The sequence below is a fragment of the Diprion similis genome, chromosome 8, assembly GCF_021155765.1.
Source record: "Diprion similis isolate iyDipSimi1 chromosome 8, iyDipSimi1.1, whole genome shotgun sequence".
NCBI classification, from domain to species: domain Eukaryota; kingdom Metazoa; phylum Arthropoda; class Insecta; order Hymenoptera; family Diprionidae; genus Diprion; species Diprion similis.
Genome location: NC_060112.1, coordinates 11,307,457 through 11,332,078, shown reverse-complemented (window position 1 = coordinate 11,332,078; position 24,622 = coordinate 11,307,457). Strand labels below are relative to the sequence as shown.

The 24,622-nt window shown below is 38.4% G+C and overlaps 3 protein-coding genes across 4 annotated transcripts in view; 2 read left to right on the top strand and 1 right to left on the bottom strand.

The window, feature by feature from the left end:
- Window positions 1-14,457, top strand: part of LOC124408504 (extracellular sulfatase SULF-1 homolog) — an 81,074-nt gene extending 66,617 nt beyond the window's left edge. The window contains exons 7-16 of one of the 2 annotated variants that reach the window (XM_046885466.1): window positions 3,522-3,632; window positions 5,161-5,444; window positions 7,191-7,532; window positions 8,394-9,049; window positions 9,281-9,463; window positions 11,067-12,063; window positions 12,344-12,751; window positions 13,083-13,274; window positions 13,367-13,457; window positions 13,614-14,457. In XM_046885466.1, the coding sequence (XP_046741422.1) occupies window positions 3,522-3,632; window positions 5,161-5,444; window positions 7,191-7,532; window positions 8,394-9,049; window positions 9,281-9,463; window positions 11,067-12,063; window positions 12,344-12,751; window positions 13,083-13,274; window positions 13,367-13,457; window positions 13,614-13,710 (3,361 nt within the window). In that variant the 3' untranslated portion in view covers window positions 13,711-14,457. The remainder of the gene's footprint in view (window positions 1-3,521; window positions 3,633-5,160; window positions 5,445-7,190; window positions 7,533-8,393; window positions 9,050-9,280; window positions 9,464-11,066; window positions 12,064-12,343; window positions 12,752-13,082; window positions 13,275-13,366; window positions 13,458-13,613) is intronic. The other variant, XM_046885467.1, reaches the window with a different exon arrangement.
- On the bottom strand, window positions 14,437-16,772 carry LOC124408505 (MRN complex-interacting protein). Its single transcript, XM_046885469.1, has 3 exons — window positions 16,700-16,772; window positions 16,563-16,631; window positions 14,437-16,412 (listed from the first exon to the last, which is right to left on the bottom strand). Exons 1-3 carry the CDS (start codon window positions 16,748-16,750, stop codon window positions 15,489-15,491), a joined length of 1,044 nt encoding a protein of 347 aa, XP_046741425.1. The 5' UTR covers window positions 16,751-16,772; the 3' UTR covers window positions 14,437-15,488.
- A 190-nt stretch (window positions 16,773-16,962) lies between these two features.
- LOC124408891 lies at window positions 16,963-24,268 on the top strand. The gene is made up of 9 exons (XM_046886172.1): window positions 16,963-17,250; window positions 17,597-17,899; window positions 18,035-18,280; window positions 18,440-18,663; window positions 18,865-19,117; window positions 19,259-19,468; window positions 19,711-22,140; window positions 22,369-22,487; window positions 22,706-24,268. Exons 1-9 carry the CDS (start codon window positions 17,125-17,127, stop codon window positions 23,832-23,834), a joined length of 5,040 nt encoding a protein of 1,679 aa, XP_046742128.1. The 5' UTR covers window positions 16,963-17,124; the 3' UTR covers window positions 23,835-24,268.
- The last annotated feature ends 354 nt before the right edge of the window (window positions 24,269-24,622 follow it).

Genomic DNA, 24,622 nt, shown 5'->3' with positions numbered 1-24,622 from the left:
AGGAAAATCGTGTATAATCAATTACCTCAAAATGCTCGGTGTTTACATCTGACTATGAGGTACTGTGAAATTTCAATTTGGTTTACAAATGTTTTGACTGTAAAAATTCCTCCTTCCGTTTTCAAAGTTTGGTTATACATTAAACTACGTTACGCAATACATTCGCATTCGCGGATATTATTATTATTATTATTATTATACGTGTAATGCGATATGCGGATGAACTGACGCAGACTGCGGTGACGTAGGTGAAATAAAAATTGCAAAGAAATTGATTCGACCCTTTGACCTTTGTTTTAAGACTCCGACCACCGCGCAATGCTTTCGCCTGCGCCACGGAGTCTACAGAAACAGTAACAGTGATTGTTTTTAGAATAAGCATAGAACGGATTGTACGCCAACAGAGAAATTCGCATCGTAGATTATACGAATCGCTGCTAATTTAGCACTACACTGTGAATTTTAGCGTGGGAAGCAAAGCTCCGACGCGACGCTTCTCTTTCACGCTTCTCTAACGCCTCTTGCCATGCTCTGCTTTATTCTGAATAATCAATCTTCGTTTTTGTACGGCTAGTCGTGCAAACCCGAAATACGAGTTAAAAACTGGCTTTCAAAGATAGAATATTCTATTTCGTTTCACTGAAATTCTTTTATCAACCTCGTTGTCCGAATCTAATGTCAGCGGAAGTGAATAAAACAGTTTAAACGTTATAAAAATATCAGGGAAAATAACTTCGCCATATTTTTTTATATTGTATATATTCGCAGAATTTTCATTCGGCTGTACACTTGATTCATTCTTAACACACGTTAAGCGATAAAACAAAAAAAAAAAAAAGTTCGAGTTACCCGCATCGAGGATTTAACGAAATTCATATTTTCAGAGAAATTTGAGTACGACTTTGAAAGTGAGATTATTATACAGGTAACGAAACCTCGAGACTGTATTACGAAAGATTCAGGTCGTCATTCACGGTTCGTGATTATTCTAACATATGATCTCATCGTCAAGATCTAATCTCAAATAACCGAAGACCAATTAGTGCGACGAAGAATCCAAAGCATCTTTAATCTGCCCGACGGTCAGGGTGGCTTTCGATGCTATCCGACGGATCAGACGATTCCCATCTGGATACGTGCAACCTCAATTCGATTTCCGACAGTTTCTTTATCGCCTATAGACGCTGAATCGATCAACGTGATCCCCGAGTTATTACACATTTTTTAATATATACAATCCACACGTAGGCAAGATGCTTAAACGATCGAGTATAGGTCTTCTGATAGGAATTTTATTTTATATTCGATAACATTACAATATTTATTCAAATATTGTTGGAATTACACAAAAAAATTGCTAAAAGTAATTATATTTTGTCAATAATATATTTCCTGGTAATTGCGACCCTAAATATGTATGCTTTTTTTGTTTATTACATTTTGTTTTTCAGTTTAATAAGGCCTTAACATCAATTCATCATTGCAACAATGTCAAATTATAACAATAGTTAAAGGAAAATGCCAGATTTGGAAAAATAACAATCCAGCTCATAAATTGCAAGGGATTCAGCCTATAATACTACAGCGATAAAATATTACACACTTGACCAACAAATTAATTATTTTGGAGAATCAGTCGTGGTACCACAGTCTCTTCGTAACTTCCTCCCCTCGGGACTTTTGGTGTGTTTGCAATAACTATTCGGAGATTTAATTTTAGGTATAGCAAAAAACAACATTTATTGAATTAATTCATTACAAATAAATACAGTCTTGTAATAATCAAGAAAGAATATAACAAATCTACAATGTCTAGAGAAGATGAATAATGTTGCAAAAAACTTTTCTCTAGTTCTTTATAAATTCAACTAAAATTTCAGAATTGAGCATTTTTTCTAACGCAGATGGCTTCGGCTTATCTCGTTGCTGAAACTCGTTTCCACACTAGAATTACGCGAATCCCATAAATCCGAAATGACCCAGCGACACAGAAATGCCATTACAGGACCCTGCATGATGGTCTCGCTGATTGTGCGTCGTAAGACCGCCGGTTTTGCGGTTTCAGAGGCTCGCGCCATGTTGCGAATCCATCCGGTCGAATTTATGTTACAATTATAGCTTTCGCGTCCGGGATGCATCCTCGACGTTGCGTCGCGACGACCGCAGGATAATTGATAATCTTGTTATCCTCGCACGTCTGTCACCTTCCCCCTTGATTATTCTATTGATTATAATTATCTGTTTATTCGGATATCACACGTTGTTCCATAATTATCTCTGATTATGCGAGAGCTGCGCTTGGATTTAAGCCCGGATCTCGTCGCATGATTTCATTATTTCGACGATGAATTTTATCGAATTATGTCTACCGAATTTTGTGCCCATATACATACAATTGCCGTGGCTTATCTGAACCGGAATCGATTGTTCGATGATTTGAATGATCGAAAATTATGCTCATGAAATTGGTAACCGATCATCGATCGTGAGAAAAGAATAACATAATTGGATGTATCAGGAAATTTTTTTATCTATTTCAGATTTGTTTGTTGGGGTTGAAGGTATGAAATTGATCTTAAATTTGTTGTCCAATATATCCAATTTATCTGGTAACGTTTTGTTATATGCTTATTTTCATTCTTTATTGATATACTTTTCAATAATTTCCATTCCTCGGATGAAAAAAAATCGACTCAACAAAGGCATAAATTTTTTCAACGAAAATTGAAACGATCGCAGAACTTTTTGTTGTAATTTAACTGGCGCGCAAAATAATCTTCCTGGGCCCTGTAACAAAAAATTTTCTTTTTCTTTTACTTTTTTGCGAGCACATCGAAGTTAGACAATTTGGAAAGTTCATGAATAATTTCGGCTTTTCGTAAGCCGGTCACGAGACAAATGTTGATAGATGTTACAGATTATGCGGACACAAGAAGAAGAAAATTAGAAAATCAATGAAACAGCGCGTATTAAGTGAACGCGAAGGTCTTACAGCCATAAAAAAAGCTGCTTTTTTTTTATTTAACTGCGTTTCGTCATGATTCTCAATTCCACGTGCTCGGTTCACGTTTCTTCACTTATAATTTACTCTGTCGCTTCGTCATGCAGCAGAGTAATTGATCACAATACTGCCTGATCCAGCATTCCAGCACTGCAGAGTTATTGCACTAATGAATGCGAATTTATTATGCAACAAAGAACATAAAACGAGAAGAGACTCCGAAGTTCTTTATCCCCTTAGTTTCTCTATTAACAGAAGAAAAAAAATTTACGAATTTACTAAATACTGCGACAAAATATGGCGAGCAATGTTGTTTTGTTAATTCAACCAAATTTTTTGTACAAATCAAATTTTTGATAGATTAAATAATATTTCTCTAAAACAAAAAACACATATTTTTTTACAATGTTATACTAACAATATTTAGTAAATTCAACAAATCTTCCCTCTTTGTGATATTTTCTCTAGAAGCGACAAGTCAAAATTCTTCAGATCAAATGTTTTTTCTTTCATATTTCAGAGTCGACGATTTGGTTCTGAACATTGACTTGGCTCCGACGTTTCTTGACATCGCTGGCGTCGACACTCCGTCTCAGATGGATGGTCGGTCTTTCATGAAACTGTTTCACAAGTAAGTCCCTGCCGATTAAACCTACCAATTTATTTGATAGCCATCGCTATTGTAGCCCGAATTCCGTCCAGTCTCATGGGTCTTCGTCTCGAACATTTTTTAATCAACAAACAAAATCAGAATCATTCATTTATATATGGGTAGACGGGAACGTAAACGTAATCACGGAATTGAAATATCTGTTATAAAAAAAAGATAAAGAAAAAGTAAATTGAGTGAAATAATTCTTTCCATTTGAAATTTTGTACGCACCAGAAACGGCAAACGAAATGACTTAAGTTGGATATATTTTTTCATAATTACAGTTCGAGTTTTTGGAGAAACATTTTTCCATCCCTAAGCGCAGTTTGAGTTTATAAGTGGTATTTGTATTTTGTTATTATACAGCTATAATTAGCTTCAACTTTAAACTTTTGCTGTGTTGTTGAGAATTTGCTGAACCGTTATCAATCATTATAATTAAATTGAAATCACTGCGAAATTGAGACAAATTCTCGTCAATATAATTCCGAGTAACTATAAAGTTTCATGGAAATTCTGCCAACTATTTGCAAAAATTCAGGGCGTTCAACGAGCTCCGTATAATTAATCTGGCAAAGCTTATCGAATTAGCTTTGACGTCAGCTGTAATGAAATTCGTGGTATTAAACCTTTGGTGTATTTAATCGGAAAAAGGAATTATTCATTTATTGCTGATGGGAAATTAATTTTATACATCTTGCAGAAGAAATCATCGGTTTAAGTAGGTATTATTTAACTTCTAGGCTTGATGAAATCTCTTTCAGGTGATCGATTATGAAGTAATAATGCAGTTACACGAGACGGAAGCTTCTAAAGTTGCTAAAAAATAACTCACAATCAGTTACTGTCAAATTCGAGTGTCATTTTTGTTCTTTTTCTAATTGTTTCAACCATAGATTATTCGACTGATTTCAATCACTGGTCGAAAAGTCGAATAATTCGAGTTAAATTGAATCATCTCTATTCTCTGCTAATAGATGAACTTTTCATACAACTTTTTCTATGATCAATCAGATAACCAGCAGCATGAAGCCTTGACAAAATACAGCAGTTACGTGAAACGAATTTTAGAACACCTGAACCTTTCATCGTACAATAAAGACTGATTTCTTACTCCTATTCACGTAGGGATGAGTTTATTCAGCAAGTGATTGCAAGGCTATTGTAAGACAAACTGTGCCTTCCCAAATTGCCAAAGTTAGCTCGTATGCACCCGAGTCTCTTTAAAACGAGACTCTGCGTCTCTCGAAACGACAAAAATACACAGCCTGGTACCTTCGGGCGACACCTTGTACAAGTGCACTTGAAAGTTTGTGTATATAAAATACACGCGCACACTTGCATCCACACATGCCTTTTCCGGAATGCCTTTGTGGTCGGACAGACAGTGAGGCGTGTGCGAAGGAAGGCCTTTGAAGCACAGTTCAGAAGTCGGGGATTGTGCGAGCGAGTAACTGAGCTAATTTCGTCTTTGCTTGAATCCTTTTTTTTCTTCTCAATGCATTAGCAAACACGGTCGAAGGTCGAAAATGAAGTGGCCAGACACATTCCTCATCGAATCATCTGGCCGACGGGAGACACCGGAATCAATTGCCGAGGCGAAGGCCCGGGAAGCGAGACGCCATAATTCAACCACTGCCAAACCCCCGGAAACTACAGCCGAATACGAGGAAGTGACGGAACACGAATCCGACGTCAGCGTCGAACCTCGTGTTCTGGAGAACGACACTGGCAGTGATCAAGACGTCTCGGAGGACGAGGACTTCGACGATTCCGGACACGATGACGCCGGTGAGTTTAAAAGGAGTGGGACTCACGCGCTGAATCGAAGTTGGGAAAAAAGAGAAGAACCTTTAAAAAAAATTACTGAAGTTTTATTTTTGCGACAATAATGGTTAACGCGAATGAAACAACGTGGAGGTAGAAGTTAAGATGTTAACTACGTGAGAAAAGGTTTTGGAGATAATGAAAACCTTCGGAATGATCAGACTTTGGCCATTTTGTTGATCCGATTTTAGTGTTTTTGGGCCCATTTTGCACAGTGTCCGTAAATATTTACGAAATCTTACGTTATTGTCTAGTTATGACGCGAAAATGATGAATATTTGTTGTACCGTACTTCAAGAACTATGTTTTATCAACTCTCGGGATAACTATTTGTGACATTTGATTCAAGCCATCTCTGGTTAATTTTGAGGTAAACAAAATAAGTAATAGCATTATAATGAGATCAAAAGAGTTTTGTCATTTCGAAGACTCGAATGATGAAACATTTTTTGAAATAGTACATGTCTTAGTTTGTGTTATTCGTATTTGTTCAGATTCATTTCAAATACAAAGTACCGATGTTGTTTCATAACTATCATTGGCATAAATAAAATTTCTGAATAAATTTTCAACGGTTTTCCCCTCTTTTCCTAAGTTTTCATTCAGACCGTGAGTTCAATTTATCCCTCATATTAGTGAAAATCATTTTTTTATACATCGTCATTTAACTCGTAATCTGAGATTACAAACTTCAACAGAATCAGATTCTTTCGGGTATCTTCACTCGAATTGACTGTGCTCTGTATTTATTTTTGAACGGCTTATACAGTAGCTGAAAAAAATCTTTAAAAATCCTGCCAATCAAGCATACTCGGAGGAAATTAAAAAAAAATCTTCTGCTGAATTCGTTACAAGCATATTCCTCTTTTCAGAACTTGTTAGACGTATTCAGTCACAGATTGTATACATCGTCAAAGTTTGAACGCCTCTATCAAATTGTGAGGAAATGCTACCCGCACAAAGCGAAAAACAACGAAGTATAACACGCTTTGTAGGGTGAGAAGTAGACCCGAAACTTGACTATTGCGCCCGCATTACACCCGAAGCACAGCAAATTCCCAGCTTGTTAAATCGGCTTTAATTTCTATCCGGTTGAAATATGTACTAAGCCCAAGGCGAACTACTGGTTTTGTCGTCCAGATAAAGGGATTTCGGCTGGGCTCGTGCGGTCGTTAAGGATTAACCCGAAATGCAGGAGCTTATTTGTAGGCAGAGTTTGAGGGCTGAAAAAACTACGGAATAGGCTCGCCGAGAGTTACAGTTAAAAAGTGGTGTGTTACAACTTTTGATCCGATTTTCACTGAAAAAATATACCCTACGCCTGCATAATACAGGGAGAAAAATATATGGAATTTTTTCGAATCCAAATCTCTTCGTTACGTAAACATGCAATAGAGGTCATCAAGAAATTCACATTTTCAAGGTGAATGGTTCTCAAAATAGGATTTGAAAAATCGAACGAATTCCTCAACGAAACTGTAATTTTACTCCGAGTCTTGATCTAGTTAAAGTTACACTTGATACCTCGCGTTATATTACCTAATATATTATTATACCGTGGAAAACTGCGATACGTTATGCCCATAAAAATTCCCTCAACACACTCGAATTCTTTGATAAATAGCCTTTACTTTTAGCCCAAGTAAACAACTGTTCAAAAGCTATATGATGTGTGAAGTTGAATGATGAAAATGATGCTGTTCTCTTCAGGCCCGGATATTCAATTGGACAACCGTGTGCTTCCGGTCCTGCCACCCTTTCCTTCCAAGCACGAACGCCTGGCGATGGAATGCTCGCGTCCTGAGGTCCAGGCCGATTGTGTACCGGGACAAAAATGGCGTTGTGAACGTGAAGGGCGAAGGTGGAGACGCTACAAATGCAGGTATTCGCCGCCGCAGACTCAGAAGGTCTCGAAGAAGTGCGCCTGCTTCACTCCGGATGGCGTCGTCTACACGAGACTCGAATCGAATGATTTCGATGGCCAGAAGTACAGCCTTCGTCGGGAACGTCGAGGTGGAATTTACGGGGACACTGATTACGTTTTCAGAAGAGGTGAGTTTTCTTCGTTCGTAACTGTGCGGATCGAACATGGCAATATGGCGCCGAGAATCCGCCTATTAGTGGATTGTTTTCGATCAATTATGCGAATACGAAAGTACAGGCATCTCAGTGCAAGCTGTGATGATTTTATTTTTACATATAGAAGCGACATACTGCAAAAAATACGACCAATGAAGTCCTTTGAAATTAAATATGGAACAGTTCAAGCTGGAATGGTAAAATTCTAACCTCCGAGTGACACGAGATTTGGTTTTTCGAGGTCTTGGCAATCACTAGTTACGAATCTGGATTCAGAAAATTTTAGATCAATACATTTGATTTGGGTAAAACTTGGTACCGAGGTTTTTTTGAGGTCACTAATACCCATCGCGTCTGATACTAAAGTTCGGAAATTCCGAATGGTTGAATCATCTTATCCGCCATTTTTAATTTTTGAATTTCCATCTGAGAAGCGCAATCAACGTTTTCATGAAACCCCAGGTACCAAATTTCGTCTAAAACAAGTAATTCCTTGCATTTTAGACCTTCGTTTCAAATTCTCAAATTTCGAATTCGAAATCGTAATCAGCTATTTCAAAACTTCGTGATTTTTAAATTTACAGTTAATCGAAGGTGAAGAAAAATGTATAACCCAAATAGGTACCTAAATATCCATTTTTTTCATTATAGCTTATAGTCAATACATATGCTCGATAAAGAAATTTCACTCGAGCTCCACTAACCTTACCTGCCATGCACAACACCGCTACGGGCTTATTATCCTTGAGCCACGGGACAACCAGTACAAAAACTTTCGTTTTTCATGTGCAATATATTCGATTATTTTTTATTTATTTATTCCCTTGATCCCAGGCAAACGAGAAGTTGTTGATGAGGAAAAAATTCGCAATGACGTTCGCCGGGAATTTGACGATGAGAACGCAGACCTGAATTACGACTGGGACGATCTTCGAGATCGCCGTGCGATCGATGACGAGGATGAAGACGATTTTCTCCCTGAAACGATGTCATTCGACACGGAACTTCCCGAGGATATAGCGGACTACTCGACGCTGAAAAATCGGTACCGTCGATCGCTCAACAGCTTGGACCTGAAGACGAACGCAATCATTCGTACACCGCTTGAAGCCGCGGATCATCTTGAGGACGCGGCAAAGTTGGAAGGAATCGGTGCGAAGGTTGTTTACTCCGAGAAAAACTTCGTTTACAACAAATTTAAAAACCAGTCCGAACACTCGGAGAATCCAATCCGCTTGGAAGGATCGGTTGATCTCGATCTCGAAGACCTTGACCCCCTCTGGAGCCAGCATTTCAATTCCATGTCTCATTACACCCCGGGGCAATTCGAGACGGACTTGGATCAGATAGTCAAAGGAAAACTCGACGTTGACGATATTGTGCGCAGGCATAACGTCATCAGATCCAAACGGAGCGTCAAGAAGAAGGACACCATCGACCACGTTACCGAGATCATGGAAAGCATCGAGGAAGAACTGGACGATTTGAAGGTGGGTTAGGAATTGTAAAACGCTTGATGAATCGTACTGAACGTGAAAATCGTTGAGATAGCACTCTGCTCGAGAAATAGCACTCTTAGATACTTCGTAAATTTCTTGAACCCCAGATTCCTCCATGACTGAACCGATTTATCATACTATCATATATATACTTGGAAAGATACGTTGTTGTCTCAGGGTCGTTAGAAACTATCGCTTTAAAAATTCCCAAACTGTTTCCAGAAATCGCGGGTTGACCAATCGACAAAAGTGGACCAAGACTCGCTGCCCAGATGTCTGGTTTCTCCTAACGGCGGGGTGAATTGTAGCCAGGCCGTTTACGAGAATCCAGCGGAGTGGCGGACCTCGAGGCGCCAGATTGAGCAGCAGATCAGATCGATGAGGAATCATCTGGAAACCTTGAAAGTGAGTGGTTTCGCCATACGTTCACGCAAACGGAATATATAGGTACCTACTGCTGGTGGTGAATATTCTGTGGTCAGTTGGCCACGGCTCATCCGGTTATCCGTCGTTACCTATACCTCCCTGTCTAACCACCGATCCGAAAACCAGTTACGTACATACAAACCATCATGTCTATATACCGCATGCGTTCTGCGTAGATACATGTGTACATTTATCAAGGTGTTTCCTTTGGAAGAAATAGTTCTTTTTCGATACCAGGTTGTAGAAAACAAGACGAAAATCCTCGCGGAAGGATATCGCTCAAATTCAATTTCAAAAGACCGCTCTCGGAATTCGAAGCCTTTTCCGTCCAAAGTAACATTGAGAAGGTTTGATTTTTACTGAAAATTTTATTATGCATCTAGTCTCATTGACCAAATCCTGGATCAGTGACTGCTGCATTCTAATCCCAAGCTAGCGGATCTGGTCCATGAAATTTTCATCGAGCCCTAACAAGTGCGGCGTATTTGGCTCCTCGCTTATAACTCTTGCCAATTTCTGCACCGATCGATTGAGACGACCCGGTCATCCCATAACGAACCTCCAGAGCGCAACCCGCAGCCTGCGGTGTTTCTCCTCGACGTGGAACGCCGCTATTTATGGCGTTGTTAACGCCGAGCCAAATGCTGCATTCCCTCTTAACAATTTTCAGAATCACCCTTTCGCGACCTTGCGTGCAAACTTGGCAGCTATTCTCGATTCCCACTGGCTCTCTTCGTCACATGACCTTCTTTGGTACCCGTGAGTTGCACGCGCGATTTAACGGCGTATGCTATTAATATATCATCAAACTTATCGAGAGAAGTCATTTGCAGGTAGATATCACGCTATTCCAGGAGTAATTGTAATAGTTAGCTATTTTAACCGACAATTCCTACTGAAAATCTTTATGTGTTCAATTATAAAAAGACAGATTGCGTTTTGAAAAAATTCAACGTGTAATTTATTGCATGATTTATCTTGTAAACATACCAGAGTAAAAAATTCTCAATTAGAACGAGTTTGTTAATTAAAGTTTCAAAAGCCTCGAATTTCTGTAGCGTGGCTTCGCAGCTATTCCTGTACTCGTGTATTATATGTATAACAGTTGTTTCGTTATCATTTCATGATCCTAATTCAAGCGTCTCGTGAGTAGGGTGAATTAAGTTAGGTTGAACAGATTCCGCCAACATCCGCGTGCAGTAATTACCATCCTGCAAAAAATAACTATTGTTACATTCCAATTGTTTCGAAAATAAGTAGAGTATCCTATTCACGTGGGGTGAAAAGGGGGGGGGGGGGCGGAGCCATTAAGAAATTAGAGGCAACGCACTTTGTGCCAATTACCTACCGTCAGCATATTAATAACATGGCATAAGTAAAATCTTATAAAGTTAATCAGATCTGAAGAAAGTTGGTCATGACGCGGCTTATATTTCAATAAATAATCCGTAATTTTTAATTTCTGGAATCGTATCATCCACTTGGACTCCTAGTGGGTGGCAGTAATTTTTGGATGTGATTGAAAGCCTCTCGCTGATAGATCGTAGGTAATTTAAGTAACGAATGTCAATTCATCTTTAAGGAAATTCGGCGTCATCTGATGAACATGCGACCACACATCGGCGATGATGACGATGATTCCAAGGAACCAGACGGTGCTCGTAAATTCCACAAACAGCATCACCAGAAACCTCACCTCAACCGTCACCACAGAAAGTATGAAAAAAATAGACAAAATACGACGCCCGCTAGCACAACAGAAACCAGTGCAAACACTCCCGTGAGTACAATCGGGGCCCATTCAACGGCAACGAAGGAGCCACCGAAGAGTCTTGCGTCCCAGGAAACGACGATCACGCTCGTACCGACATCTACGGAAGTCCCGAAGCTTGTTGAGGAGGAAAAGCTTCCGTCGACTGCAGACGTCGAGCAACGAGCAACAACTGGGACAGTTTCCCGGGGAAGAAAAGGCCCGCGAAGACAAAAGGTGCAGAAGGACGTTGGGGAGAACAGGACCGACACCGACGAGGAAAGGGCCAACCATCGACGCAGAAAGTTCCATAATCAGAAGAAAAACAACACCATCCTGACCAACAGCGTTCACGAGGTTGTTGCCGGCGTTGGCTTACCGGAAACAATCGAGACCACGGTGCAACAGGAAATCGCGCCACTCCACAGACACGGTCATCGGCAAAAACACATTCCCATCGCTGTTTCCACCTCCACGATGGCGACCCTTTCCCCGACGAATAAGGATCATGACGTCGAAGCCCCCTTGGTTCTCGAAGATACCGACTCCTCGACGAAGGAAGAAGGAAACCACTCGGAGGATCATCCTCGCGTCACCCTTGAACCTGAGGCTCCACACACGGAACCATCGCCATCAACCGTTCCACCGACGACTCACGCAATCCTTCGGCCTTCGTCGAAAAATCATTCCCACGCAAGGGGGCAAATCCCTGTTACAACGACGGCTCCAAGGATATTCAGGCCCCCGAAAAACAGGACGACCGGAAGTCTCGGACCCGCCAGAATCGACGTGACAATTCTTGAACCACCCGACCGCAAGTACAAGCAGGGTAAGGAACTCTTTTTATTACAACTAACATTTCTTGCCATTGAGAAAGAATTCTAGTCGTTTCTTTTTGCAATATATGCACATACGTTAAAGTGATTTTTACCGGCTCAGTAGTTTTCGAACTTGTTATACTTCAGCATCTTCTTTTGATATCCATGATTTTATGGAAATCTCGTGTGTGCATTTATCGCGAAAAGAAATGAGTGCGGTTGACTCTTAAGGTTTAAGACCGAGCAGAAAAGAGGGACCGTAAATAATATTATATTCATTCTGTTCTTCAGGCATCACTACAACGAACAAAAACGGCCGACTTCCACCGATGTTGAACAATCCACTGGAAGCGAGGCACAAGTGTTACTGCGAGCCTGACTTGTATCCGAAACGGGATGAGAAAGAAGTGGCGAAAGAAGAGCGAAGGAAATTGAAGGAAGAACGACTCAGGAAGAAAGAACGCAAGCTTAGGAAGAAAGCGAAACTTGAAAAGGAGTGTTTGAGCGAAAAAATGAACTGCTTTGAACACGACAACGATCACTGGCGAACGGCACCGATGTGGACCTCGGGGCCATTCTGCTTCTGCATGAACGCAAACAACAATACCTACTCGTGTGTTCGCACGATAAACGTCACCCACAATTTCCTCTACTGCGAATTTACCACGGGCCTGGTAACCTTCTACAATTTGAGAGTTGGTAAGAATTAGCGGCTTATTTTATACTGCTCAACGTAAAGTGAAATATCACAATAATCGTAGACGATGATAATTATTTTTACGCGACTAAACAAGATGGCCCCGAGAACTCTGTGATCGGAACATATCGTTTCAAGTTAATTATGCGGTTATAAAAGAGCACACAACTTAGTGCAAGCTGTGAGGCATTAGTTTTCTCACATTGAATCGATGTAATTTAAAAAATATGTTGGAAGAGGTCTTTTAAAATTAAATATGGGCCAGTTAGAGTGACGCATTTTTTCGCCACAACTATTACAGCGCCACATTTTTATTCTCAATATCTTTTGCAGACCCGTTCGAACAGTGGAATAGAATTTCAACACTGACATCTGCGGAAAGGTCTTACCTTCACGACCAACTAGAACATCTGAAGGGTTGCAGAGGGACGCGTGATTGCACGGTCGGTAGCGCTAAGGATAACTTTCCACAGACGCAACAGCATCAGAGATATGCGAGTAAAAGAAAGTACAGCAATGCTTTTGGTAAGAAGGACGTTTCAAAGTTTATCAACAAAGCCACGTTCCGGTGAATAATTACCTCAGTCTCAGTTCATTCGGTATTTTCTCTGATTTAGCTGCAGACATGTTTGTGCCGTCAGCGTTACAAATTATCCGGGAAAGTGAGCTGGGTGGTCACCCAAACAAAAAACGCAAAAAGTTACCAAAGTGAGTGCAATTACTTAATAAAAAATATTTTTTACTACTACTACAATTACCTATATCGAAGTAGATTTAAATTATTTCAAATAAAGAAGTCGGGTGAATACATTAGAATCCAATTTAACGGATGAAATTAAAAGAAAACAAACAATTCCGTTTCAGCCCGTGGAAAAGACGCAGCAGAAGTTGGCAAAGTGGATGGCGGCACCACGAAGAATTCGCAACAACAAATTCGCGGCGTCATCGGCATCAATACTAGTTCCCCAGTGAATTAATTCCCATATTTCGTCTTATTTCTACAGTCTCTGTATCCAACCATTCGGGCACTCTTTTCTTTATTCCACTATTGTCAGACAGCGATGAAATCATACAGCTATTATGGTGATTCAAGTATAAGTTCAGTGAATGCTTCGATCGAAACAGTGCTAGTTTTGCAAAGTTTTTTGGAGCCATGGATCCACCCAATTTTATTTGCCTTACACGAGATTTATGGTTGGACAAATAACGTTGAATTCGCTTACTCGCTACTCAGACAGTACATTAGAAACATTTACACAATATACAAGGCTTAATAGATCCATAGCAAAAACTTCAGTTACAGATTTGCATTGTATTTCAGAACAACAGGGTCATGAAAGTATGAAATTCGTTTTAATCTGATGGCAAACGAACAATCAGTTTGATACTGTAATACGTACACTACTGTTATGACTTTTAATTAATGAATTATACTAATGAATTAATGATACGCCCGAATGATACGACAGTGATAATTTCCCTGTAACCATAAATATATGCATACATTATTATAGGTATTCGTATACCTATAAGTTCCCGATATTAAGTAACTATCTAATATTTATAATAATTATATCTGATAACTTGTAATTAATACTTGTATTACGACTTTCAAGGCTTAAGCACACAACGAAACCAAACTGTCGTACCATCGATTTTTCCTCTGTCTTCACGTTCTCAAACAGTCTAGTTTTAAACAAATTTGATTTAAAAGAAATGTATTTATCGATAATTCTATTGTCATAAAATGCGAGTTATAAAACCTAACTTTGATAAAATACGAAACGTTGTTTAGACTATACGCTGCCATGTCTGTTTCTTGAAATTTTTATCAACTCTTCCAATGATCCATTGTTCAAAGTATGAGAAAAATTTTCTGTCATGACCCACTGCCAGGAGCATTTCGAACAATCATTATACTTTTGTAATTTTACAGAGATATTATTCGATGGAGAAGTAAATATGCATCCTCATACGATATATTGACCCCCCTTCCTCATAAACTAAGAAATAAATATATGTATTGTAACTCTATAATAAGACTGTATATATATATATTATATCTGACTAGAATTTTCAATTAATTTCAAAAATTGATTCGAAAGTTTATTGAATTTTTTAAATTATATTATAACTGCCATATGATTGATCACGCGCTCGGTTTAGCCGTAACTTTATTTTTATGCGAGTAATAAAATCCATTCGGGTATCCAGCTTTTATGATTTTCAATTGAAATTCTCTTGACCTTGGAATATTTGCAGCCTATAGCTCTCACACAATAAATTTAATATAGAAAAATATTTATGCCATTCTGTGTACGATTATAAATAAGGTAATAACGAAGTGGGTCCTCCGCCTGCTAACTGATTATAAATGATAATTACACAACGTAAGGTGCCAGTTAACAAATTAAGGCTCAATACCGACATGTATACACATATACATACATACATAGACGGCTAAAAAATCTGTAAGTAATTTATATTTCTAATAGGAATTGTAGCATAATAACCGATTTCTCTGTGAAAATAATTCGACCATTGAAACCAATAATTAAACGCCTACGAATTGATTTTTTTTTTTTTCGTTAGAAAACTGTAATACCTATTATTTTATAGCCTGGCTTTAACGCGTAAACAAAGATATATTTCAAAAACATTAAAATCCCTTTGAAGCAATCTATTTCTACCTTCGATTCTAATTTATTGTGAAACCTTGTGAAACTGTGTTTACACTAACTAAAAATCAAGAATATCGTCAAAATCATCAGAATCTGTCTCAAAGAATGATTTTTTTTTCAAGCTGAAGTCATGAACTTGTAGCTGGTTTGCACTAAGACTACAGTTTCTTTCTTTCAACAGTAGTTTATCGTTCTTGATAGTTAAGTTATTTTTGTCTGATTTTTCAAAAGTTTCCTCACACTTAGAACTGGATGGTTTCACTATATTTTCAAGATTTCTTTTTCTAAATGAAACGTCTACTGCCATTTTCGACCGCTTAAACATTGTACCTGCAGGTTTAGGTGAATAAGAATTCAATTCAATCCTGTTTTCATTCCTAGACTCATATTCATATATGACACTTTCTGTACAGAATTTTCTTTTTGCATAGCTTTGCGGTGTAGTACTGGTTTCATTCAGACCAAAATAATTGAGACTGCAACTAGCGCCTTGTCCTATTAATGATTGCGGATTGGAATTGTCCGGTAATTCTATATTAATATTCGCCCCATTTCGTGTATAAGTATTAGTGCTCAAAGCATGACTGCCTTCCAGCAATTCTTCATTTTGTTTATCTTCAGTTCTATTTCTTAACATAGAGATGTTTGTGTTTCGGTCTTGTGACCTTGTAGAAATTGAAGTTTTTATTTTATTGTTATCAAAAAGTAACGATACTGCTTGTTCTTTATCATCTATATCTTTATCCACTAATGTTTCGTTGTCACTAGTTAAATCTTTTTCACAAGGTTTTTCTTCAGTTTCAACAAGATATTTTGTCCATTTACTATGTGGGGTAGGTCTTTCAGTTATAACGTTTTCTTTAACTTCCATTTCACTTGATACATCCGACACATCCGACTTTCTCTGGTTTGCAGTATTTTTCATCAAATTCAAGTGCTGAACTTGAAGACGACAGTCTTGACCAGAACCTTGATAATAAACCTGAAAAATCAGTGAAGTGGTGGTTGATTTATGTTAAGTACAAAGAATAGAAAATCATCTTTATACGCAACACGATACTGTGAACGATCAAATGAATAGAATGAATTTCACAATGAGTAATACAACTGATAACAAGTGAATTATCGTTACATGTTGTATAGATTGCATCTCGTTGCATATCTTGCATTGCCATTTCTTCGCTTTTTTGACGATATGAACCTGAAATTTATATTTCATTATAATAACTGCATTCTCAAACAGAACAAAGTAGTCGCAAGGTGTTGTACCTGAAACATTTTGCAGGAAAAACATTGCAAAACGTTTAGCTCCTGTCCCATATTGGTGTTGATTGTTGACAGTTGAACATGGCAGATGATGATCCCAACCATAGACTTACCGACACGTTTGGTGATCGACGAGTGTCGGTAATAAAGACAACGCTCGTGCCAATCGTTACCGATCGAACAATGCAAAGTCCCTTCGATCCGACCACGACGAAACTTTTATTACGATCAGCCCTCTGTGTTTCTCATATTTCCGTCCAGAATCCACAGCAATCGAGTTCAGTGGCTTCGGATGAAGGCGTCTGATTGGTCTGACACCTGAAAGAGCCGTTGTGTTGTCATTTACAATTTGAGTATCAAGATCCCTCAACAGGTCGGAAGATTCATTTATATAAAATCATTTGACTTGGTTCATTGCAAGTTGTGTGATGTCCATAAATGTGACTGTAAACGGAAACCCGGTAAGCATTCGCCGTGGAAGAATGGTTCTGTCGGATTTAGATCAAATTAAAAAAAACGAACGTGACAGGCGAAGAAAGTTACGGCTGGAACAGGTGTGTCCACTCATCAATTTTCTAATTCTTTTTATTTGAATTCTTCAAGGAAATCTGCCCTCCTTATGAGGTCACTAATTCTTCTTCGTTACCATTGGCTTACTCGCAGATAATCAATTTTATACATTCGCCTTGAATACCAACGAAAAACTCATTTTGAGTATTTGAATTGTTCTTCTAAATTGAAAAAAAAACTTTAATTTTCAGCTGACAGCAATACAATTTTATATCTACCCATCCTGTACTATATTTAAATCATGTTCACCTCCCTCTACTCGATACAGTGACATCTGACACACAATCTAGTTGATCAGTAAGTAATTATTTATTATCGCTTGGTCTCTAGGTTAGGCAACAGTCGAAAGAAATATCGAACAGACTTTTGGAACGTGCCAAAAATGTCTCCAAGGCACAGCTCACACAATTGGAGAAAGACGGACGTTCAGAACTCCGACAAATGCACGATCAAAAAATCATGGATCTTCAAAGGAAGTACCAAGAAGATATGGAAGACATCGGACGCGCACATGCTTCCGCAGCACTTCAGCCAGATGTGGAGACACTATTGGAGGCTGATCGAAAAAAAAATAGACTAATAGCAGCAGAAAGAGGAAGAGAAGCCCGACAACGCTTGAAAGATTCAACGCAGGTAAATTTTATTAATATTTAAATAACGCAGTAACTCAGAAGTGTCAAGTCTTACATCAATGCCTTCTTCAGTTATTGCATTTAAAATAACTTTTACTTGGCCGAATCTATATACCTTTAATAACCGTATTTTCAGGTGGATGATGGCCATACTGCCTTACACGAGAGGCAGCGACAAGTACGAGAGATGGAAAATGCACGAGCGTCTATGGTGGCTAATTTGCCGAAAAAATCATGCACCAAAAATAATTCTGATCAAGCTTCAGACTCGTCAGACAATGAAAACACAGTTCGAACAAGTCCTAAGAAAAAACGGGAGAAAAAAACCAATAGGTTCCAGACATCGGTTCCTAAAGTAGTCGTTCAATCGTCAGATGTTCAGGTGTGACTATTGGCACATTCCATAAATTTACAATCCCACAAGAACGATATCCTAATATTAGCAGGTGTTTTTACAGCAAAAAGTAACTTAAATTAGGTGACTCTTTTGTAATGCCAGAAAGTCACCACGATAATAATACTTGTTTGAATTCATTTACAGGTTGTTGTGAGCAATCCAAAAGCAAAAAGGACAGAACAACAACCGGGTCCATCCAGAGTACCTATGCATAAGGCAGAGACAGAATCAAAACGCTCAACGAATAAAACAATCACTGATATATCGGATTTCCCACGTGTGACAACTGGTTGCGAGTCTGATGATCAAGAACCTAGAAAAAATTTACCAACTTTAAATTCCCCTTCGAAAGCTAATAAAGTGGCAAGGTTTTATTATCGTTTTGCATATTTTCTAACATAAATTATTACAGTAGAAATATAAAATTTAGACAATTGTAAGTTTCAATTCCCATTTACGTCAATTCAAATTTTTTACCAATAAGGATGCACATCCTCCCTCGAATAGCTTGATTTGAGTATAGTGACATTCCAGAATATCGTACTTATAGTATACGAATTTCATTCAAGCTACAACCCTCAAGACTACAAACCGGATTCCACCAGTTCTATTAGCAGTACTAGCAGCAGTCCGACCACGTTGAGTGATGATTCTTCATACTTTTCCGATGGTGCCATAGACCAAATGGTGTCTAAAAAAACACCGAGGCACACAACATCAGCAGCTTCTAGCAAAGTCCAACTCTATGATCATAATACCAGGCAGAGAAATGCTTACAATAAACCGTTCGGTGTTGTTGAAAGAATAAATATTAGTGGCGAGGTTTGTATCTTATATCAGAATCTACTTTAGTTCATAATTAGTTTCATTGAATTACTCTGTATCACACCACATTACTGAAATACAAATGTTCAGCAATAATTATTTATACGAATAATGTTATCAAACAATAAATTTTTGCAGCCAAATGCGGAACAGTTGGCACGTGAAGTCACTGAATCAGAAAATGCTAACAGTTTAGTTGAAAATCGACGTCGCCATGCCCAGCGTCGTGGGAACGATGCAATATTGCGCGAAAGAGTGCGCCGGGATTACGAAAATTTATTGCACAATTTAGATCACCTATCACGTGAGGAACGCAAACTTAAGGCTAGCCAAATTCATGGTCCCCCGGTAAGTTATGTATTATATTCCTGGGTGGAAGGTCCTGTACTTAACCAAAATTAGGTACACTAATCTGGTTAAACTATCTCTAATTAGATGAAAACGAAGTTATCATCTAAACAGAATTCACATAGTTATTAACTGTCTGATATTTAAATATTTTCACCTCCATGTTGCTTTTGCATAAGAACCGAAATGAAATTGTTATCATATAAATCTAACTGATGTATATCTTTTGGTTTTTCAATTAGGTCAAAGACATTTACGTGAATCCAATGCGACGTCAAGAGCTCCTTGTGAAACGTCAAAAAGATATGGATTTCGCGTTTGAAACAATTGCTCAGGATGGTTTTACACGGACAGAGGAAAGCAACTTTTCAAGTCCTGTCGAGCGAGTAGTGACAATTCCACCTATTAATGAACAGAATAATGCAGAAAATACTCCCGGTGCTGTGTGGCACGAACCTCCATTCTTTGAACCTTTGAAAGATTCTGAAGAAGAAAAGCAGGAGAAAAAGAACGAGATGTCTCGTGATGAACAAATTTTAGAAATGCTTCGCAAAGTAGAGCGACAAAAGAGGCTCCTGTTGAAAGAGTTCGGAGCCAACTTACCTGACAGTATTTTTAGTGCCAGTGTAAAACCGTTGTTCACCGAAAATACATCGACGCAAACGATTGCACCTAAGAAAAAAGTACAATCATCTCCAGTTCCTGAAATCAAAGTAGTCAATTTGTCAAGTTGCGATGAAAGTGACAAAAATAAATTGAAAAAAGGAAAAAAGAAAGCATCGGCACCTCCCAAAAGAATTGAAATAGCAGTGCAAACGTCAGCGTTAGATGATAGAGGTGATGCAGTAGATAAGAGTGTGCAAGTTGAATTGATAAATGGTCAGCGCAGTAGCACCAGCAACTCGACTAGTCGAGAAAATGGTGATGAGCTAAAATCTTATGATACTTTACTCAAGGAAGATATTGTTGCAACGAAAAGTAGCAGCGGATCTTCAGATTCAACAGAAACTGGGATTGTCATTGATATCAAGAAAAAGCATATCAAAGTAACGCCGAGGAAAAAGAGAAGCCATTTGAGACTCTCGCGACGAAATTCACCGAGAGTAATTTCTAAGCCTCGCTTGGTGCCTGGGGGTAAAGCTTCGACTCCTGTAAAGAAGCTATCAAAGTCTGCCCCAGTGTCAAAACAGAGCACTCCGAGATCGAACATTTCTAATGTACAGCCAATCAAAATTAGCGATAAGAAAGTTAAAATACAGTTAGATAAAGGTGGAATAAAAGTGAAAATCAATCCACCACCTAGTAACCAAGTATCCAGGGATGCGAGTACTGAAAGTTCCAAAGATACTTTAATAGAAACGTCACGAGAAAGAACTCCTGTACTGACAAAACACACGAAAACGAGTGATACTTCGGACACTTCAACTTCGTATAGGAGCCCACCACCGCCAACCCCTGCATCGTATCTTAGTGTTAGGAATAATAGTACTCCAATCTTAGAAATATTAGAGAGCTCGGAATTCGCGGCCATGAGATCGAAAAAAAGAGGGATAAGCCCAGTCTCATCACCAGGAACTCCTTCACCAAGAACGATTAATTTACCAACAAACACACCTCATTCAAGGCAAATTCACAGAGTGCTTGAATTCTTTGATTCAACAATTTCTCAATCACCGGATAATACCATGGTAATCACATTCCCAGATCGGCAGTCAACTCCCAATGAGATGTCCAATTATGTGTTGAAAAAACTGGATCCCTCAGAACATTTGAATAAATCTCCAGATATTTGTATGTGTAAAAATCCACAGTGCACATTAACGCATTCTAATATTCAGGATATTCAGAGTTACACCTCATCAAAGAATTATCCGAAAATATTAAAAAAATATCAGGACCTGCAAAGTATGTGCACAGACAGAATTGCGTCATTAACTGATCTGATTGAAAAAGTTCGGAGCGAACAAAGAGGTATGGAGCTCTCCGTCGGGGGACAGAGTGACGAATCCACAATGTTCCAGGTTCCAGGACCACCACCAATGACGAGTGATTTACAAAGCGTTCGTCAACTAGTAGACAGCATAGAAGCTATCCACAGTCAATTGGCGAAGACACTTAATGAATCACAGCGAATAATTGCAGTTGAAAAACTTTCAAATCAGCCGTCAAAGATGAAAACGTCGTTTACTCAGCCGAGCGTATCTACTGAAACTGATGAAAATTCTGCAATTCAAAGCAGTATAGGAACAGATGCACATTCTTCAGTGAATAATGAATTGCGCGAAGTACCTAGAAGGGGAACTCCCAGAATCATCAGCTCTGAGCATGTGAATATACCTTTGTCACATTTCAATTTACCACAAAAGCCGAAGACAAGCCTTGAGATGACAGTTACTCAGCCTATTTCACCATCTCGAGAGAAATCGCCTCGACAAAGAGACGATGTTGTTGAACGATTGTCAAAGGAAATATTGGAACAAAGTAAAGCTTTAGATAATCTTTTTTCTGAAAGTACACCGGACTATAGCGACTTCACAAGCATTCAGTCTCCACCTTCGCAACATGTGTCTGCAGCAACTCCTGAAAGACAAACATCCCCATCTCCAAAAAAACAAGGAACTGTTTCGTCACCAACAAAACAAGATTGTTCAGGGTCTTGCAGCAAGACAGAGGTTGGTATCTAGATTACACTCACTTTACATTCAAAATCCATGTATTCTAGTTGAGAACAAATTTTATGAATCACTTTCTCATATACATATTAGAAATTAGAGAGTTTATTTTCCTACCAGGTAAACAAACATCTTTATGAATTTTAGAACCCGTCAATAAACGACTAATGTAGCCCAGGATTTCTCAATGACTCAGGTTGAATTTAACTTTCCTATATCCAATTTCAGAAGGATACAGACTTTGTTCCATTGCTAGCAGGAATTCCTAAAGTTCAAAGAATGACTACAAACACCACTGATATTCATCGACCAAGGCCACCTGTCACTTTAATATATGGACCACACAGGTAATTTCCAAGTATTGTGTTAGTAAATAGACTGATGCTAAAAACCGCTTCTAACTGCAAGTTTATCCGAAATGTAATGCTGTAATTATTACATGCACTCTTCTTTATTATAAGTAAAGGTTTTGTTATATGTCTCATGTACATAGTATATCACGTAAAATTTTTTGAATTATTTTGTCCATTGCTGTAGACTCACGCTACTACGTTTTTTATTTTAGAATTCAAACAGGATCCCCGGGTCACGAATTGTCTACTATAGTAGAATTCGACACACCAGACACAGCAAGCAAAAGTCACAAAAGTGCAAAAAGCCCTATGAGTGTCAAGAGTCGAAAGAACCTGTCTCAAAATTATCAGAATACTGTGGGAAAGCCGACGAGTCCTTCAGCGATTTGGAGCCGGACTCCAGTCCACGCGTCATCACCCTCAGCTTTGCCTTCAATCTCTAAATCTCCCACAAAAGGTTCAACGCCGCCTCCGATAATACAAAGCAAACAGACAGCAATCCCCGATGCAGGAATGTCACGATCCTCTGAAACGCAAGATAAATGCGAAACTACATGTCCACATTTGGGTACAAAGTCATCTCAGAAAACTGCTGAAGTCTCTGGAATGCAGAGTGACAACACAGTTTTAAGAAATGATAGTTCCCCAGAATCTTCAAGTTCGATACCCGACATCAGCGCAGAATTGCACAAGCGCAACTTAATTTTTCACACTCAAACAGCTACGGTAGAAGCAGAAACACCTTTCCATCGAAAAGAGTCACGGCAACCTGTCACGTCAGTTTCTACACAGCTGGATAAAGACAAGATAACTTCCACAAGTTCCAATAGTTTTTCCGGGCTATCCGGAATTTCCGAAATTACTAGCACACCGACCTCAGACATATTGAAATACACTTCATCACCGGAAGAGATGGAAGCAGCATTAAAAAAATTAGGTCTTGGTTGGGCCATAACGACACTGAAAAAAACCCGGGAGGCTAGCGCGCTTAGTTCGTCATCTAATTCCGATACAACTCCTATAAATCCGTCAAGAAAAATGATTTCGCCTGTGATGAAAAAAGATCACGAATCTAAAATAAATTGTCTGCCAAACTTAAGCGACGTTTCGTCGATTTCTATAAGAGACGCTAACAAAAGTACAGAACGTGCTTTGCTTTTGAAAGCTAGAACGTCTACACCAAACATCGAACACTCAAATAGTTCGTGTGAAAAACCTATTTCATCAATGACCAACTCTTCCAGAGCTAGTCCTCAAGACCAGAGCGATAGCTTAACTGCGCCTAACTTGTCACTTATCACTAAGAAAACAATTTGCGAAAAGCAATCAGACGAGCCTTGACGACCCAGTGCCTTAACAAAATACCAATTATTAATATTTACCTAAAACTGCCTGCCAATTATTTTTTACCGTTGACTTAATGCAACGTCGAAAGTAGTGCGAACAATTTGAAAAAATTGCGTAGAGAAAGATCTTTGTTGGATCTTATCATGAATGACTGTGTTCAGATGATAGAACTTTTAGCACGTCTTTGTTGCCTGCAAATATTTCTGTATGTAACGTTGGATTTTTTTATATCGGAATAGATAGATGAATGGAATCAATTTATTTTACTACCTTCGATACACTTCGTAGTCACACTCGACAAGGAGTTCATGTAATTTTCTACTTTCTAACTGCGATACTATAATATAAAATATAAAACATCCATGAAAAATGCGTTTTAGCATATGCCAATTTATTATTTTATTAAATATTTTTACATAAATATCGAATTGCAAACATGATAGAATTCTACAACTGGAACATGAAATTTTAAATTGGTTATTCATCACAGTCATGATTACAGTTAGCATAATTATAAAAAATATTCAATTAGAGTCTAAAATTTTGAGTAATTCCAAAATGTGTTATTTTACCTACATTATTGATTTTGTCTGACCTGACCTAAGATGAAGTAATTGAGTTTTAATTTTTCTATGGGGATACATTTCATCTACACAGGAATGTACTTACCTATTATCATGTAAACTTATATTCGTAGTGATCGAATTTTTCATATGTAATGTTTACTCTACAAAAAAAGTAAGGGACACAAATTCACTATCAAGTACTTACTGGACCTAATT

What these genes read in the sequence shown, in the direction of transcription:
- LOC124408505 (XM_046885469.1), bottom strand. Translation starts at nt 16,750, where the DNA reads ATGGGACAGGAGCTAAACGTTTTGCAATGTTTTTCCTGCAAAATGTTT. An exon ending in TTTCCTGCAAAATGTTTCAG is followed by an intron (nt 16,632 to 16,699) that starts GTACAACACCTT and finishes TATAAATTTCAG; the next exon opens with GTTCATATCGTCAAAAAAGC. An exon ending in AGATGCAATCTATACAACAT is followed by an intron (nt 16,413 to 16,562) that starts GTAACGATAATT and finishes CTGATTTTTCAG; the next exon opens with GTTTATTATCAAGGTTCTGG.
- LOC124408891 (XM_046886172.1), top strand. Translation starts at nt 17,125, where the DNA reads ATGTCCATAAATGTGACTGTAAACGGAAACCCGGTAAGCATTCGCCGT. An exon ending in AAAGCTAATAAAGTGGCAAG is followed by an intron (nt 18,664 to 18,864) that starts GTTTTATTATCG and finishes ATTTCATTCAAG; the next exon opens with CTACAACCCTCAAGACTACA. An exon ending in GGTCTTGCAGCAAGACAGAG is followed by an intron (nt 22,141 to 22,368) that starts GTTGGTATCTAG and finishes ATCCAATTTCAG; the next exon opens with AAGGATACAGACTTTGTTCC.